This window comes from Suncus etruscus, chromosome 6, assembly GCF_024139225.1.
Source record: "Suncus etruscus isolate mSunEtr1 chromosome 6, mSunEtr1.pri.cur, whole genome shotgun sequence".
In the NCBI taxonomy this organism is placed as follows: domain Eukaryota; kingdom Metazoa; phylum Chordata; class Mammalia; order Eulipotyphla; family Soricidae; genus Suncus; species Suncus etruscus.
This window is the reverse complement of record NC_064853.1, coordinates 93,551,467-93,567,390: the sequence shown is the minus strand read 5'-3', so window position 1 is coordinate 93,567,390 and position 15,924 is coordinate 93,551,467. Positions and strand designations below refer to the sequence as shown.

Sequence of the window (15,924 nt, the reverse complement as noted above, 5' to 3'; positions counted from 1 at the left end):
CACACATCAGGAAGCTACATAAACTACATAAATAGCTTAATGACACAGCTTATAAAATTAAAAAAATGATCAACAAAATAAGTAGGCAGAAGAAAATAACAAAGTGTAGAGTAGAAATTAATGAAGTGAAACCCCCCCAAAAAACAATTAGAAAAATCAACAAAAGCAAAAGTTGGTTTTTGAAAAAATAAACAAGATTGATAAACTACTAACAAAACTCACAAAAAAGGGATAGAGTGAAACTTAACAAACCAGATTAGAAATGAAAAGGGGGAGATCATCATAGATAATAGAGCAATCCAAAGGATAATCAGAGACTACTTTGAGAAACTCTATGTTGGGGCCGGAGAGATAGCATGGAGTTAAGGCATTTGCCTTGCATGCGGAAGAACAGTGGTTCGAATCCTGGCATCCCATATGGTCCCCGGAGCCTGCCAGGAGTGATTTCTGAGCATAGAGCCAGGAGTAACTCCTGAGCGCTGCAGGGTGTGACCCAAAAACAAAAACAAAAACTAAAAAGAAAAAAAGAGAGAGAGAAACTTTATGTAACAAAACATGAGAACCTGGAAGAAATAGATAAATTCTTGAACTCTTATAATCTTCTATGGTTGAATCAGGATAATCTAGCATATCTAGATTCCATCACTATTGAGGAAATTAAAATGGTAATCAAAAGTCTTCCCCAAAACAAAAGCCAAGGTCCAGATGATTCACTAATGAATTCTTCAAATCTTTCAAGATGAAGTACTACCAACCTTTTTAGGCTCTTTCAGGAAATAGAAGAAACAAAAATACTCCCAAATAGTTTTTATAAAGCTAACATCACACTGATACCAAAACCAGATGGAGATGCTACCAAAAAAGAAAACTTAGACCAATATTCCTGATGCACACAGATGCAAAGATCCTCAATAAAATCCTGGCAAATAGGATCCAACACCTCATCAAGAAGGTCATACACCATGACCAAGTAGGTTTCATTCCAGGAATGCAAGGATGGTTTAACATAAGTAAGTCAATCAATATAATATACCATACCAACAAAAGAAAAAAGAAAAATCAAAAAGAAAAAAAGAAAAATATATAAAAGGCGAGAAGAAAGTTAAAAAAATAAAAAGTACAATAGCAAGCACATTTGTGAAAATTATTGTATCTCCAATGAAGTCATTAATACAATGGCAGAAGGTTTAATCATAAGCCGTTGTTAGATGTCCTGTTTGTTATATAGGATGTGTACCTATAGGGATGACAGCATTAAATAAATGAAGTGTCCATAGATTCACAGCACTATTACTTATACTACAAATTTCAGGAGCTTGTATCCAGCTGCCATGGCTCCTAGAAGAAAAAATATATCATGGGGAGGGTTCCACACTTGCTCCCCAAAGCCCTACTGATATAAGACACCCCCCTCCACTCAAACTGACATATCTGAAGTTTGGTCAGATTGGTGTCCCTGAAGGGAATCTGAGAGGGTCAATGATGAGGTAGGACCATTGAGAAAATGGAGGTTGTGGGCGATAGAGGCAAGAGGTGTGGTGTCAGCAGGGTGGAGGCCTGGCTCGCCCTCTCCTCCCAGAAGGCCAGCTTTCTGATGCATGAACCAGTGTGTTCATGAATCCTCACTGCTCAGTTTACATCTTGTTCGAGAAAAGAGTGAGTCTATGGAGTTGGCCTGGTTCGAACATGGCAAGTGCATTTATGGGCCTGATTACAATTCTCCTGCATTTCTTTATTCTAGCTGTTAATATATTGTTGTTAACATCCTATATAGGAAATGTGTTCCAGGGATCAAACTGACATTGTAAAAAGACACCATGACATGCACAGATACAAGCAAGGCAGACTCTTGTGTCTTCTGTAGGTGGGGTTTTCTGGACTGAGGAAACAAAGCAACATAAAGGGACATCAAAGACATAAGGGGAGGCCGGAGAGATAGCATGGAGGTAAGGCATTTGCCTTGCATGCAGGACAGTGGTTCGAGTCCTAGCACCCCATATGGTCCCCCGTGCCTGCCAGGGGCGATTTCTGAGCGTAGAGCCAGGAGTAACCCCTGAGCACTGCTGGGTGTGACCCAAAAACCAAAAAAAAAAAAAAAAAGAAAAAAAAAAGAAAAGAAAAAAGACATAAGGGGACATCAGAGACATAAGGGGAGGTATGGTGAGTTCTACAAGTGATATAACTTCTTAGGTGTGTGCAGTAGGTGCCATGTTCTGAATGAAAGAAACTCCTGCCTCCTAAAATAAGCCATCTTGTTTGTTTGTTTTTGGGACACATCCAATGATGTTCAGGATTTACTTCTGATTCTATACTCAAGAATTACTGCTGGTAGTACACAGGGGACCATTGGGGATGCCAGGATCAAACCTGGGTTGGCCATATGGAAGGCAAGTGCCTGGTTTCAGGTGTTCTATCTCTCTGGCATCCTCCTTTTTTATTTCTTCTTCTTCTTTTTTTTTATGAATAACAAGGAAGTTAGGCTTTAGTAATGATAGGATTTTAGAAATGAAAAAAGGAACTTGGAGATCCCTGCTCCTCTTTCTTGTTAGAGATGGGGAGAGGGGTGCACTGGTTTCTGAGGACAGGCGTAGTTACTACAAATTGGCCATGAATTCAGCCAATTTGTCTCCGTGGAAACCTTTGAAATCTGGGAAATTACAGATGTGGAAGGAGAGAGGCACTCTGTATAATGTTTCCTTTTCATCGTTTTTTCTTTCTCATTCCTGTTCCTGTCTCCTCTCCATGCAGTCTCCCTTTTCCAACGCCCCCACTCCCCTCAAGATTGTCAAACAGAAGAACCTGGACTGACATAGGATGCTGTTGTCCACTGGACCTGCAAAGCCCGGCCTGCCTCACAGGGCCGTCTCCTTAGCAACCAGCTGGTTTCTAAGGCCTCACTCACAAAGCCTGCCTGCCAGGCACCGGGCTTTCTGCTATTATCAAGAGGGCTTTTGGAAAATGCTCAAGACTGCTGTAACCACCACGGAAACATAAACCGAAGCCCCTTTGCTCATCTGGGGGCTTTCTCCTTTTTCGGAATCTCTTGCAGCAGGAAAACAGCCCTGTTGGTGCAGACAAAGCACCCCATCCTCACAGCAAGGAGCGACAAGCATACAAATCTGACAGGTGGAGGTGGAGGAAATCACACCATCTCTCAACCATGACCCACCACTCACAATCCATACAGAAAGCAGATGATTTTTTTTCCTTTTGAGGGCCAAAATTCGGGGCCTTACACGGGTGAAATGTGGGCAATGCCCCTGAGCTACACCCTCGATGCCCCCAGAAATATTAACTAATGTTGGCACCTCCTGGGATGAATGAGTAGAATTGAAGTCAGTGTCTTTGGAGACTTGCTTGACTTCACGCGTCCTGGAGGGCTCCAGGACTAATTAGACTAATTTAAAATTAGACTAATTTTAGCAGGAAATGTGCGAGGTTCTGGTACTCTGGCAGGTCGATATTTAGGGTTTCATCCCACCCTCTTCCCCCCACCCTTCCCAAGGGTTGAATTGATGGACAACCTAATCAAAATAGTGTTTGCTTCGAATTTCTCCTTTGGGGCTGGGCTGAATGGCTGAATCTGGTTAATTAGTTTTCAGCTTGGTAGTGTCGGGGGTCAGGTACAGCAGACCCCAGTTGCTGCGGGCTAGCGGGGAGGAACCCACCTGGGGTGGGTTACTCCAGGCTTTCTTGGGTGGGGCCGCGAGCCTGGGCGTTGGCGCTCGGCAGCCGCTGCACAAAGGAGCAGGCTGGCCGGCTCGGTGGAGTCTACGCGCACGGGCGTGCCCATAACCCTGTCCCAGCACCTCAGTCTCCAAACGCACTTCGGGGTTGTGACTGCCGCTAACTGCGACCCCGAAAACACACTCCGTTCCCCCCGGGCTCACACTCCAGCCCCTCCTTCCTCCAGGAGTCAGGAGCTGCGCGAGAGAAGCAGTGTCACCCCTCTTCTTCCTGAACCCCGCGATTCCTTGCTGGATCTAACCCCGACGCCGCCACTCCGCTGCTCCCCAACATCCGTCCCTCCCCGAGGACACCTGGCGGGGCAGGAGAGGGGCGCGAGTTGCGTGCGTGTGCGGCGCTCGGAATCTGATCAGAGCGTCTCCGTCCCCACTCTCAGCCCCACCTATTCTGCTCTCAGATTGTAACGGAGTCGCCCGCATTCCGGGAGCCCGAGCATCCATCCATCCTCTAGGACGCTGGCAAAGGGGCGCGGCCTCCCCACCCGAATCCGGGCGGCGCTCGGGCGCGTGCGCGCCTCCCACGGAGCCCCCGGCGCCTCTCCGGGCGGGGGAGAGGTGGGTGCTGAGCGGGCCGTGGACGCGAGTGGGGAGGTGCAGAACCCCCGCCCGGTGCTGTGGGCGGCACAGAGTCCTAGCAGCAGCCGCTGGCCGCCTCTGCTCCTGTTCTTGCTGGTGGCAACGCTTTTCCTTTACGCGCGCGGGCCCGGCCGCCTGCCACCAGAGGCCCCCCTGGGAAAAGGCGCCGGACACCCCGACAGCCCTGGGACCACGAATTCCAAAGCTCAAGAGCTCTCTGGACCTTCGGAGAAGCCGGGAGCGCGTCTACGGTGACATTGGGGCGCCCGAAGCTAGCCACCTCCAGCACAACTGTTTTCCCTTTCTTGGAGAGCCTGGAGGGGCGCTGGGAGGCTCAACTTCACCTGTAGAAGACCCCCCCTCTTGTCCAACAGGGCGCGGCCGGTCCTCCCACCATCCCCGAAAGCGGATCTGCTGGGGGGAGACTCTGGTTTGGTGGCGCGCGCTCCAGGGCGAGCGCTGCGCACCGGTGGCGCAGATGCCGGTGGCACCGGGGCCCCAGCAGCCGGACAAACTTGTGCGCCACGGTCTTGTCGCCACGGAGCGGGGTTCCGAAGACATGCTGTCGGGGTTTCAAGAAGAAATGGACCCTCCGGAGCTCACCCGGCGACTGGCCACGGTGATCACTCACGTCGGTAAATGAACCTCCCCTTCCCTCGCCCCGAGTCTTGGGTTTTGGATGAGGATGGGGGTACAGGCTTCCGGCGCCCTGGGGAAGGCCGTGGAGCGGGTGCCGGGAGTCTGGGCCTCTTCCAGATGCTGGGAGTGAGGGTCTTCCTGAGCGGGGCGAGGGGCAGGTGATTTCACCAGGTGGTCTGCGCCCTAAACAGAGGCTTCTGGGTGGGTCCGAAGCGTTGGGCTCCTAGGACGCGGTAGGGATTGGAGAGCGGTTTTGGGGTTGAGAAAGCGGGACCTGAGCGAGGTTTAACTTGGACCACCACGGGAGGTTTGTTTGCGAGAAAACCTCCGGGGTGCAACGCAGCTTCAAGCTCTGGGCGCCACGCAGCTTGACCCTGTCTGTTCTCAAGATGGCCTGGAGGGGCCGACACGCTCTTGGTGAAGCCCGAAGAAGAGGTTTTGGACATTCCTAGGAGAAGGTGCGATTGCAACCCTCTTGCAGGAGTTTTTTTTTAAAGGGGGGGGGGGTAAAAACGTGTCTTTTAAAATGCTCCTGTTTAGAATTGTTGTGATGGAAAGACAATCCCTGTACCATGAGGAGGACATTGAGACAGTTGTCCTTTGATTCCTTAGCACTTTTAACCTCCAGGGACCTCCACCAACCAGGTAGAAAGCCTTTGGATGTAGCCAGTTAGAATAATAAGGCTAATTTTATTTTGTGGCTTACAATACTCGGAGCCCCTTTCACGAAAGCAAATCCGTTTTCATTGATCCATACTGGAAGTTTTCACAGCCACCACCACCACCCCCAGTGCAACAGCAAAAACTGTAGGTACTTAAACTCCTTCCAGAGAAGACTGAATGTGAAATATTGTTGAAAGTAGGATGAAATAAATGCCTATCTACTATTAAAACAGATCTTTTTGGAGGAGTGGCTTGGGGGCATATTGATGGTACTTAGGGGGCTATTCCTGGCTCTATGTTCAGGAGGACTCCCTGTGCTGCTCTGGAGACCATATGTGGTGCTGGGGATTTGAACCAGTTCGGTCACATGCAAGGCAAGTGCCTCAACCCCTCTGCTGTCTCTCCAGCCTCGATAAAAAAAGAATGTGTGTGTGTGTGTGTGTGTGTGTGTGTGTGTGTGTGTGTGTGTGTGTGCACGTGCATGTGTAAAAAAAGAATTTGAGGGCCCGGAGAGATAGCACAGCGGCGTTTGCCTTGCAAGCAGCCTATCCAGGACCAAAGGTGGTTGGTTCGAATCCCGGTGTCCCATATGGTCCCCCCGTGCCTGCCAGGAGCTATTTCTGAGCAGACAGCCAGGAGTAACCCCTGAGCATCGTCGGGTGTGGCCCAAAAACCAAAAACCAAAAAAAAAAAAAAAAAGAATTTGAAGTTGGAGATATTTTGCATACTGAAGTGATTATTATAAGTACTTGCCTGTGTGTGAAATAGTGGTGTAGTGACGCTGTGGTAGGGGAGATGCCCATCTGGATTTGAATACTTTCTTGAGCTAGTCCTTAACCTAAGTCTGAAAGTGGTTTTATTTTAAAATTACTATGTTGGGGGTGCTGGAGTGGTGGTTCATCAGTAGGGCGTTTGCCTTGCACGTGGCTGACCTAGTTCGACCGCGGTTTGATCCCCTGGCATCCCATATGGTCCCCCAAGCCAGGAGTAATTTCTGAAAGCACAGCCAGGAGTAACCTCTGAGTGTCACAGGGTGTGGCCCCCCCAAAAAGCAAAAAATAAATAAAATCATTATTTTATTGGGCCACACCTATCAGTGCTCAGGGATTACTCCTGGTTCTGTGTTTGGGAATCATTCCTGGTGGCTCTGGGGACTATCTGGATTGGCGCAGATCGAAACTGGGTCGACCACATGCAAGGCAAACGCTCTACCCACTGTACTATCATTCCTACCCCGAAAAGTGACCTCTTTTACAAGTCTTTTTTAATTTTTTACTTTTTCTTGGGGGTTGCCACACCCCTCAGCACACAAGGCTGCACAGATCCTGGCTCTGTGCACACGGATCACTCTTGGTAGGATTTAGGGAACCACATAGGGTACCAATAATCCAACCCATGTCAGCTACATTCAAGGCAAGTGCTCTACCAGCTGTCCTATAGTTCTTATTCTGTTTTTACAACTTTTCCATCCAGCAAAACACTACTTGTGAGAGAATGTATGTTTAAACATCGTCCAAACCAGTGACCAGTCCATCCTTGGCCTTTGGTATAGTGGCCTGGGTTGTCAAAAGAAGAGGTAAACCTGCAAGATTAAGGTTGCCCCATTATCTCTGGAGGTAGTAGGCAGAGTTCCCTGCTAATTCCAAGCTGCTGTGGGGATCAGGCTGCCCATCTGCTTCCTCTCTCCTTCCACAAACAGCTCTATGGAGAAGATCAAGTGAAACTAGTTGTATTTTCTGCTCTCAGAAAACTTCTAAAGAGACCTGAAATTTGTAAGATTTGCAGTATTCAGTCTCCTCTCACATCATCTCACAAACCTTGACTTAAACAATCCATATGTCTTTAACCCTATCTTACAAATAAAAATTGAGACTTAGAAATGAAGCCTTTTCAATTTGGGGGGGGGGGTAACAAAGAGTGGGTTCAGGATCAGAAGGCAGATCTGCAGAAGTTGTTAGGGAATCTCATTGTGGGGGTTCCCTGATGACCCACTGCATAGTGCCTTTCTCAGTGGAAGTGGCAATAAACAGAATGGAGCTGCTTATATTGATGGTCCCTTTCGATGTTTTCTGGTTATATTGCTCATGCATTGGGAAGGCATGAGAATGTTCAGAGCCAGGCTGAAAGCATGTCTCAGTCCTGTCTTGGGCACACTGTCCTTCTGCACTTATGGTCACCTCCGTACCTCAGCCATTTTCTGCTCCAGCTGGACTGCTACTCTTTTCACAATTCCTTAGACTTGACCACCAGGGTGGGGAGTATGACTTCAATTATTGAAATATTTCATGGGTCTCTTTTCTCTTCTCCAGCCCCTATCTGGGTGGTACACCTATTTTAGAACTTCCTTTTCTCTTGACTAACCAACCTTTCATGTGCAAGCTGGCTCCCTCTGCCTCCTGTGTCTGTCTCCTTTACCCAAAGCAAACAACAGTATAGCTTGGGATATTCCAAATCCTTAACAACACTTTGACACCTGTAGTCTGGAGTACAGGCTCTTCTCTCTTCATGTCTTTCTAGCTTTCCCCCAGTACTTGATATGTACGTACCTGTAGGTGGTAACTTGGGCTCCTTCTTTCTTCACTTTCACTCTATTTTCTAATTCTTTCCTCTACCTGCTTTACCTCCACCTGGAATGCCCATAATACTCCCTCCCTCCCAGTAATACCCATCTTTTAAATGCCTTTTAGTGTTTCCATCAACTCTTTTTCTTTTCCTTCCTGGCATTGACTCCGGTTTCTGAATTTCAGAATAGATTTTGCTCTAGAAATACTATGTCTTAGAAGTTGTTTTTTTGTTTATTTTCTTGTTTGTTCTGGGTCACACCCAGCAGTGCTCAGGGGTTACTCCTGGCTCTATGCTCAGAAATTGCTCCTGGCAGGCTCGGGGGACCATATGGGATGCAGGGATTCAAACCACCATCATTCTGCATGCAAGACAAATGCCTTACCTCCATGCTATCTCTCCTGCCCTTAGAAGTTGTTTTATGGCTTGGTGACTCTTGTTAGCTTTGGTGTGTCAGGCTTATCTCTTATCCCAGACTCCTGTGTATGTTCTGGAAGGTTTCCTAACATAGGCCTCCCTTGAACAAATGTTTGCAGAATCAATAAACGATTTGTTGGGATGAATCTTGAGCCTCAGATAACTTCTTTGCCGCTTAAAGATTATTTTCTCAAATAAACATGTGTTGGTCTCACTGTGCTGTGCTGTGCAGTGGTGTGTGTGTGTGTGTGTGTGTGTGTGTGTGTGTGTGTGTGTGTGTGTGTGTGTGTGCACGCAGTGTTTGGGGAAGAATCTTCAGATTTTGTTCATTTGTTGGAGAACCTAATGGAATATTTGTGACTCATACGTGAACAATATGTGATTAATGTGTTTTTACCCATGTAAGATACATACAGGCTCAGCTTTCCCATTTTATTTTGGTTTCTGATTTCATTTTAGGGCTAAACACAGTAGTGTCCAGAGTCTACTCTAGGTTTGTTGCCTTGGGGTCATACCAGGTGGTGCTGGGGGGGACATGCAATGCTGGGGACAGAATCTGGGCCTCCTACATGCAAAGCATTTGCTCTTGCCCTTTGAGCCATCTCTCTGGTTCCCCCCTTCCCCCTCCCTAATTATAGAGTCACATTGGCTCACATATGGAATTCAGCATTTGAACAAAGTTTGATCTTTGCCCATTATTTTTATATTTTTATCCTCTGCAATTTTTTTCTGTACAGCTCTTTATACACAAAGGTGTTGTCTAAATAAATGTGATTTCTTTTTTTTTTTTTTTTTTTTGGGTTTTATTTTTTTTGGGCCACACCCTGTGACGCTCAGGGGTTACTCCTGGCTATGCGCTCAGAAGTTGCTCCTGGCTTCTTGGGGGACCATATGGGACGCCGGGGGATCGAACCGCGGTCCGTCCTAGGCTAGCGCAGGCAAGGCAGGCACCTTACCTCCAGCGCCACCGCCCGGCCCCAATGTGATTTCTTTTAATACATCACTCAAATTGGTCTAAGTTTTGATAGAGGGGTCAAGTAGGGTTCATACTGTGCTTCCAGTTGCTAAAAACTCCCCTCAGGCACCAGCTATGTTTCACATTTCAAGACAGCTTAATACCTGAGGGTGTTGAAATAATGTTAGAAGCAATCCTTATTATCTTCATTATGGTTCTGAAATAGTTCCCATGAAATGTTTGACCTTGCACAATTAAGCTATGATGCAGAAAGTTGTATTCTTTGATACATTCCTTATAGAGTTATAGATTGGACTAAGGGCTGCTTTGGTAACAGGTAGGATTTTTGACTTGTAACACAGATCATTATTTTTTGTTTGATTTTGGGCCACATCTAGCAGTGCTCAGGAGTTACACCTGGCTATGTGCTCAGAAATCACTACTGACAGGTTCACGGGACCATTGGGATGCTGGGGATTGAACCTGGGTCAACAGTGTGCAAGACAAATGCCCTACCTACTGTTATTGCTCTGGACCCAGATTATAAAAGAATTATATATGTTGGTTTATGCAACTGGAAAAACACAAAACTAATAAATAAAATGTAAGTCATGATTCCAGGGTAGAATAGTAGCTGAAATGCCTAGGATGCATGTCACAGTGGTATGTAGTGAGGTCTTTAATTTAGAGTATCTTTGCTCAGATGAGAACGTGCCCTTTGGGGACAACTAAACATGTAGACAGTAGAGACAACTGGACAGTAGAAATATCATATACTTCAAAAGATTTAGAGTAAACTTTTTTTAGTTTTTGGGTCACACCCGGCAGCACTCAGGGGTTACTCCTGGCTCTATGCTCAGAAATCACTCCTGGCAGGCTCAGGGGACCATATGGAATGCTAGGATTCGAACCACCAGCCTTCTGCATGCAAGGCTGCATCCATGCTATCTCTCTGGCCCCTAGAGAGAACATTTTTTTTTGTTTTTTTTTTTTTTTTGGTTTTTGGACCACACCCGGCAGTGCTCAGGAGTTACTCCTGGCTGTCTGCTGAGAAATAGCTCCTGGCAGGCACGGGGACCATATGGGACCCCGGGATTTGAACCAACCACCTTTGGTCCTGGATCAGCTGCTTGCAAGGCAAACGCCGCTGTGCTATCTCTCCGGGCCCCTAGAGTGAACTTTTATGAATCATTTTTCATAGACTTTTTGTTTTTGTTTTTCAGCCATACCCAATGATGCTCTGGGGTTATTCGTGGCTCTGTGCTCATAAATCGCTCCTGGCAGGCTTGGAGGATCATATGGAAATGTCAGGGATCAAACCTGGGCAGGCTACATGCAAAGCAATTGCCCTACCTACTGTGTTATCGTTCCAGCCTCCATCTTTCATAGACTTTAGATGCTTTGCTGATGCTTATATATTCTTTCGGAACTCCTAAAAAATTTTCACCCTAAAAATTCATAATATCTAAGACTAAAAAATAAAAGGTTAGAGACACGATACAGGTTTTAAGCTACTAGCCTTGCATATATTCAACCTTAGTTCAAATTTCTGGCACCACATAGCATGTGAACATGTGAGCAATGAGCTAGGAATAGCCCCTGAGTACTGCCCCTGAGTACTGCCAGGTGTGACCAACCCTATCCCCAAAGGTCAAATAAATTCAAGAAAAATTTAAGTGCCATAAAAATTCTCTTGTTCACAATAAATAATGTCTCTTTACATAGATACCATATTTTCTGGCATATTAGACAACTTTTTAACCCACAAAAAACTTCTTAAAAGTCGGGGGTCACCAATATTTACTGTGCCAGGGCAGGAGGGAAAAAACAAAAAAGCAAACAGCACAAAACATTGCTTATTTTTTATATATTATTTTTTATCTTCATTTATTATTATTATTATTATTATTATTTACCTATCTATTTTTGGTTGATTTCTCTGTTTGGGTGTGGTTATTGAACTTGTTGTCCCCAGTTATACCTATTTTTTCTCTTCTTTTCTTTTCTTTCCTTATGTGCTATGCCATGTTTCTTATCTCAAGACCATGGTGTTTTTTTTTTGTTTGTTTGTTTTGTTTTTGTTTTGTTTTGTTTTGTTTTTGTGGTGCTGATCGTTGTTATTGTTGGAGTGCTCACTGGATATTTGACACTTCTTTTTGTACTGGTGGAATGTTTCATCTTCTTTTTCTCCTTCGTCTCTCAAATCGATGAAGAGAGCCTCTAGAAGGATTCCGCCCATTTTAGGAGTATTAGACTTTTACCCCAGTTTATTACTTTTCTCTTCTTCAAACAAAACCATGCAACTTGAACTAGCTAGTCCTGCCTCCCAATTAGAGGGGGAAATAAGGGAGGCACCAAGATCAAACAGATGCAAGACTACTATGTAGTAGGATAGGTACATAGGGGACCACATATTCTAGCAGCCCTGGGGGTGAGGGAAGAGGATATGGGAGGTAGGACAAAAATGGAGGTGTAGGGAGGACAATTTGGTGATGGGAATCCCCCCTGATTTTATGTAAATATTTACCTAAAATATTATTGTCAACAATATGTAAGCCACTATGATCAAAATAAAAATTATATTAAAAAAAAAAGTCCGGGGTCAAAGGGTGGAGAAACCCCATAGCGCTAAGGCCAAGTGAATTCCTTTTCGAATGACCCCAATATTTACTGTGCCAGTGCAGGAGGGAAAAAAAAAGGCAAAAAGCACAAAACATTTTTATCTTTTATATATTATTTTTTCATTTATTATTATTATTTCTATTTTTATTTACCTATCTACTTTTTGTCGATTGCTTTGTTTTGGTGTGGTTATTGAAGCTGTTGTCCACATTTATATTTATATATTTTTTCTTCTTTTCTTTTCTTTCTTTAGGTGCTCTGCCATGTTTTTTTTTTTTTTTTTTGGTTTTTGGGCCACACCCAGCGGTGCTCAGGGGTTACTCCTGGCTGTCTGCTCAGAAATAGCTCCTGGCAGGCATGGGGGACCATATGGGACACCGGGATTCGAACCAACCACCTTTGGTCCTGGATCAGCTGCTTGCAAGGCAAACGCCGCTGTGCTATCTCTCCGGGCCCTCTGCCATGTTTTTTAACTCAAGACCATGGCTGTTTTTTGTGGTGCCTATAGTTATCACTGGAGTGCTCACTGGATATTTGACTCTTCTTTTTGTACTGTTGGGGTGTTTCACCTTCTTTTTCTCCTTCATCTCTCAAACCGACAATGAGAGCCTCTAGAAGGATTCCCCCCATTTTCGGCATATTAGACTTTTACCCCAGTTTATTACTTTCCTCTTCTTCAAATAAAACCACATAACTTGAACTATGTAGTCCTTCCTCCCAGTTAGAGAGGGAAATAAGGGAGGCACCAAGACCAAGACTACTAAGTAGTAAGATGATAGGTACAGAGGGGACCACAATTTCTTGCAACCCCGGGGGAGAGGGAGAAGGATATGGGAGGTAGGACGAACACGGAGGTGTAGGGAGGACAAATCGGTGATGGGAACCCCCCTGATTTTATGTAAATGTGAACCTGTAATATTATCGTCAACAATATGTAAACCACTACAACCAAAATAAAAATTATATTAAAAAAGTCGGGGGTCATCTTATACACTAGTATATGGCATGCTGAAACTTACTCCAGTTTTACGGATGAGTGATCCACCCCCCTCTTACCACCTCATCCCATCCAGCTGCCAGGCATCATCACTCAGTTTCCTGATTAATCTTCCAGGGCACAGAGAAGAGCTGAGTTACTGAGGGCTGTATCCCATCCAGCCACCAGGTGTCATTTCTGGTATGCAGCTTTCTGGTGCTCAGTTCTCTATTCAGCTTTTATGGCAGTGACAGCTAACCTTTTTGAGCCTGAGTGCCCAAACTGCCACACAAAACCAAAGAATTTCCTCAAAAGTGCCAGCACGTCAATTAAACCTTAATAACAAGATTTTAGTATCTAAAAACTATGCAGCATGTGCTGAATATCTTCATTGCGGACCTCTCCACATGCCAGCTGCAAAGCCTTCGCGTGGCACCACTGGCACACAAGCCATAGGTTTGCCATCACTGTTTTATAGGACACAGAGGAAGCACTCTGTCTCCCTTTAGCTGTCCTATTAATCACTGTACTCCAGCCAGCTGCTCTTGGAGGAGCCCCCTCTCCCTGCTCTCAATGTAGATCACAATTAAGAAATCACAGTCATGGGGCCGGAGAGGTGGCGCTAGAGGTAAGGTGTCTGTCTTGCCAGCGCTAGCCTAGGACGGACCATGGTTCGATCCCCTGGCATCCCATATGGTCCCCCAAGCTAGGAGCGACTTCTGAGTGCATAGCTAGGAGTAACCCCTGAGCGTTACTGGGTGTGGCCCCTCCAAAAAATCACAGTCACTCACTACAAATGGCAGATGTAAAATGATTGTTGCCACTCCAAAGTCTAGCGTTATTAAATATATACTGTTAACCTTTGAGGGTTCTACTCTTTTTGTCTTACATTTTTTAATTTTCATTTGGTGTGTATAAAAAGAAAGGTAGTCTTACAAGGTGAATATAGCCCAAATTCTATATTTTAACAGGGGTCACCTTATACGCCAAGTCGTCTTATACACTGGAAAATGTTATGTTAAAATATGCAGAATTAGAATTTTGCTTTAGGAATGCTGGTGAAAGTAGTCTTGTGGAGCTTTCCCACAGTAAAACAACCACCACAGATGAGCATTATTAAACAAAAGTAACCCATTTAATTTTCTGGACATTGTTCTAATGGCATATACCAAGTGAAGGAGTATTTATTCAAGACACTCATAAATTGGGTAAGAAGAAATTACTAGAGTCTCTTGATCCTCTGGGACTGGAGCATGACCTGCTTACTTTAAACTAGGGTAATAGGCACTACTCATAGAATATGGCCAAGAAGAAGGAATTGACTTTTCCTTCAGTTTCTGATTAAGGAACATAGCATCTCACCAGAAAACCAGACTGCCAACATCTCTTAAATTCTCCAACTCCAGCCTTGCAGAAGCTAAGTTCCTTTGAGTGTGGATGAGAGACCAGGGTCAATTTTTCCTCATCCTTCCTCATAGGACAGAAACTCTTCCCCATGTTACACAGTCTAACACTACTAAGTCCCAATTTCCTTTGTCCCAATTCTCTTGTAGGGCAGAATTTTAACATGGAAGGGGAAAGTCGAAGCAAACCAGAATAGCCCTGGCTCAGGAAGGAAGGCAGAATAGGGAGAATGAAATACTTTACCTCCCAAAAGAACTAACTTTATTTGAGACAAGTGTAAAAACAGTGGAGATTTTTTTTACCACTGAAAACCACTGAAAACAATGAAGATTTTCGTGTGATCATTAGTAGGCATATCAGAGCACAGGTTATAAATCAGAACAACCATAATGATTTGAAAATTTTCTCTTTCTGGAATTTTAGTAGGATTGAGATTATGGATGGAACATTTGAGATCTCAGAGAATTGTTGAAGACAATGGAACCAGTTTTTTTTTTTTGGGGGGGGGGGGTTTGGGTCACACCTGGCAGTGCTCAAGGGTTTCTCCTGGCTCTATGCTCAGAAATCGCTCCTGGCAGGCTCGGGGGACCATATGGGATGATGGGATTCGAACCACTGTCCTTTTGCATGCAAGGCAAACACCTTACTTCCATGCTATCTCTCTGGCCCCCAGAAGGTGTTTTTGTCTATTTATTTAGGCTGATAGACCAAACCACCAGACTGGATAGCATATAAAGAGCAAAAAGTTATTTCCCACTGCTCTAGAGGCTAGAAGTCTGAAGTAAGGAGACCAGTGTGGTTGAGGTGGATTTTCTGGGTTATAGATTCCATGTTGTTCCCTTATGTGGCAGAAAACCTAGAAAACTCTTGAAATCTCTTTTATAAGGCCTGATTCTACCTATAAGATCTCTGTCCTCCTTATTTAGGCTCCCCTGAAAGCACCTAATTTTTATTTATTTTGTACTATTGTATAATTTTAAATTATTTTTATTAATATCTTTATGTAAGCATCATTATTGAAAATATGATTGAAGTTGGGTTTTAGTCATGTAAAGAATACCCCCTTTCACCACTGCAACATTCCCATCACCAATGTCCCAAATTTCTTTCCTCCCCACCCCCCCTGCCTGTACTCTAAATAGGCTTTCTACTTCCCTCATTCATTCACATTGTTATGATAGTTCTTATTGTAGTTATTTCTCTAACTACACTCACCACTCTTTGTGGTGAGCTTCATGTCATGAGCTGGACCTTCCAGCCCTCCTCTCTTTGTCTCTGAGAATTATTGCAAAAATGTCTTTTATTTTTCTTAAAACCCATAGATGAGTGAGACTATTAGGTGTCTTTCTCTCTCCCTCTGACTT

The 15,924-nt window shown here is 44.8% G+C and overlaps 1 protein-coding gene across 1 annotated transcript in view; it reads left to right on the top strand.

Moving 5' to 3' along the window:
* Positions 1-3,573: 3,573 nt before the first annotated feature.
* MCF2L2 (MCF.2 cell line derived transforming sequence-like 2) overlaps positions 3,574-15,924 on the top strand; it is a 257,863-nt gene continuing 245,512 nt past the window's right edge. Inside the window, exons 1-3 of the mRNA XM_049775600.1 lie at positions 3,574-3,586; positions 3,688-4,065; positions 4,145-4,957. Of these exons, the coding sequence (XP_049631557.1) occupies positions 3,574-3,586; positions 3,688-4,065; positions 4,145-4,957 (1,204 nt within the window). The remainder of the gene's footprint in view (positions 3,587-3,687; positions 4,066-4,144; positions 4,958-15,924) is intronic.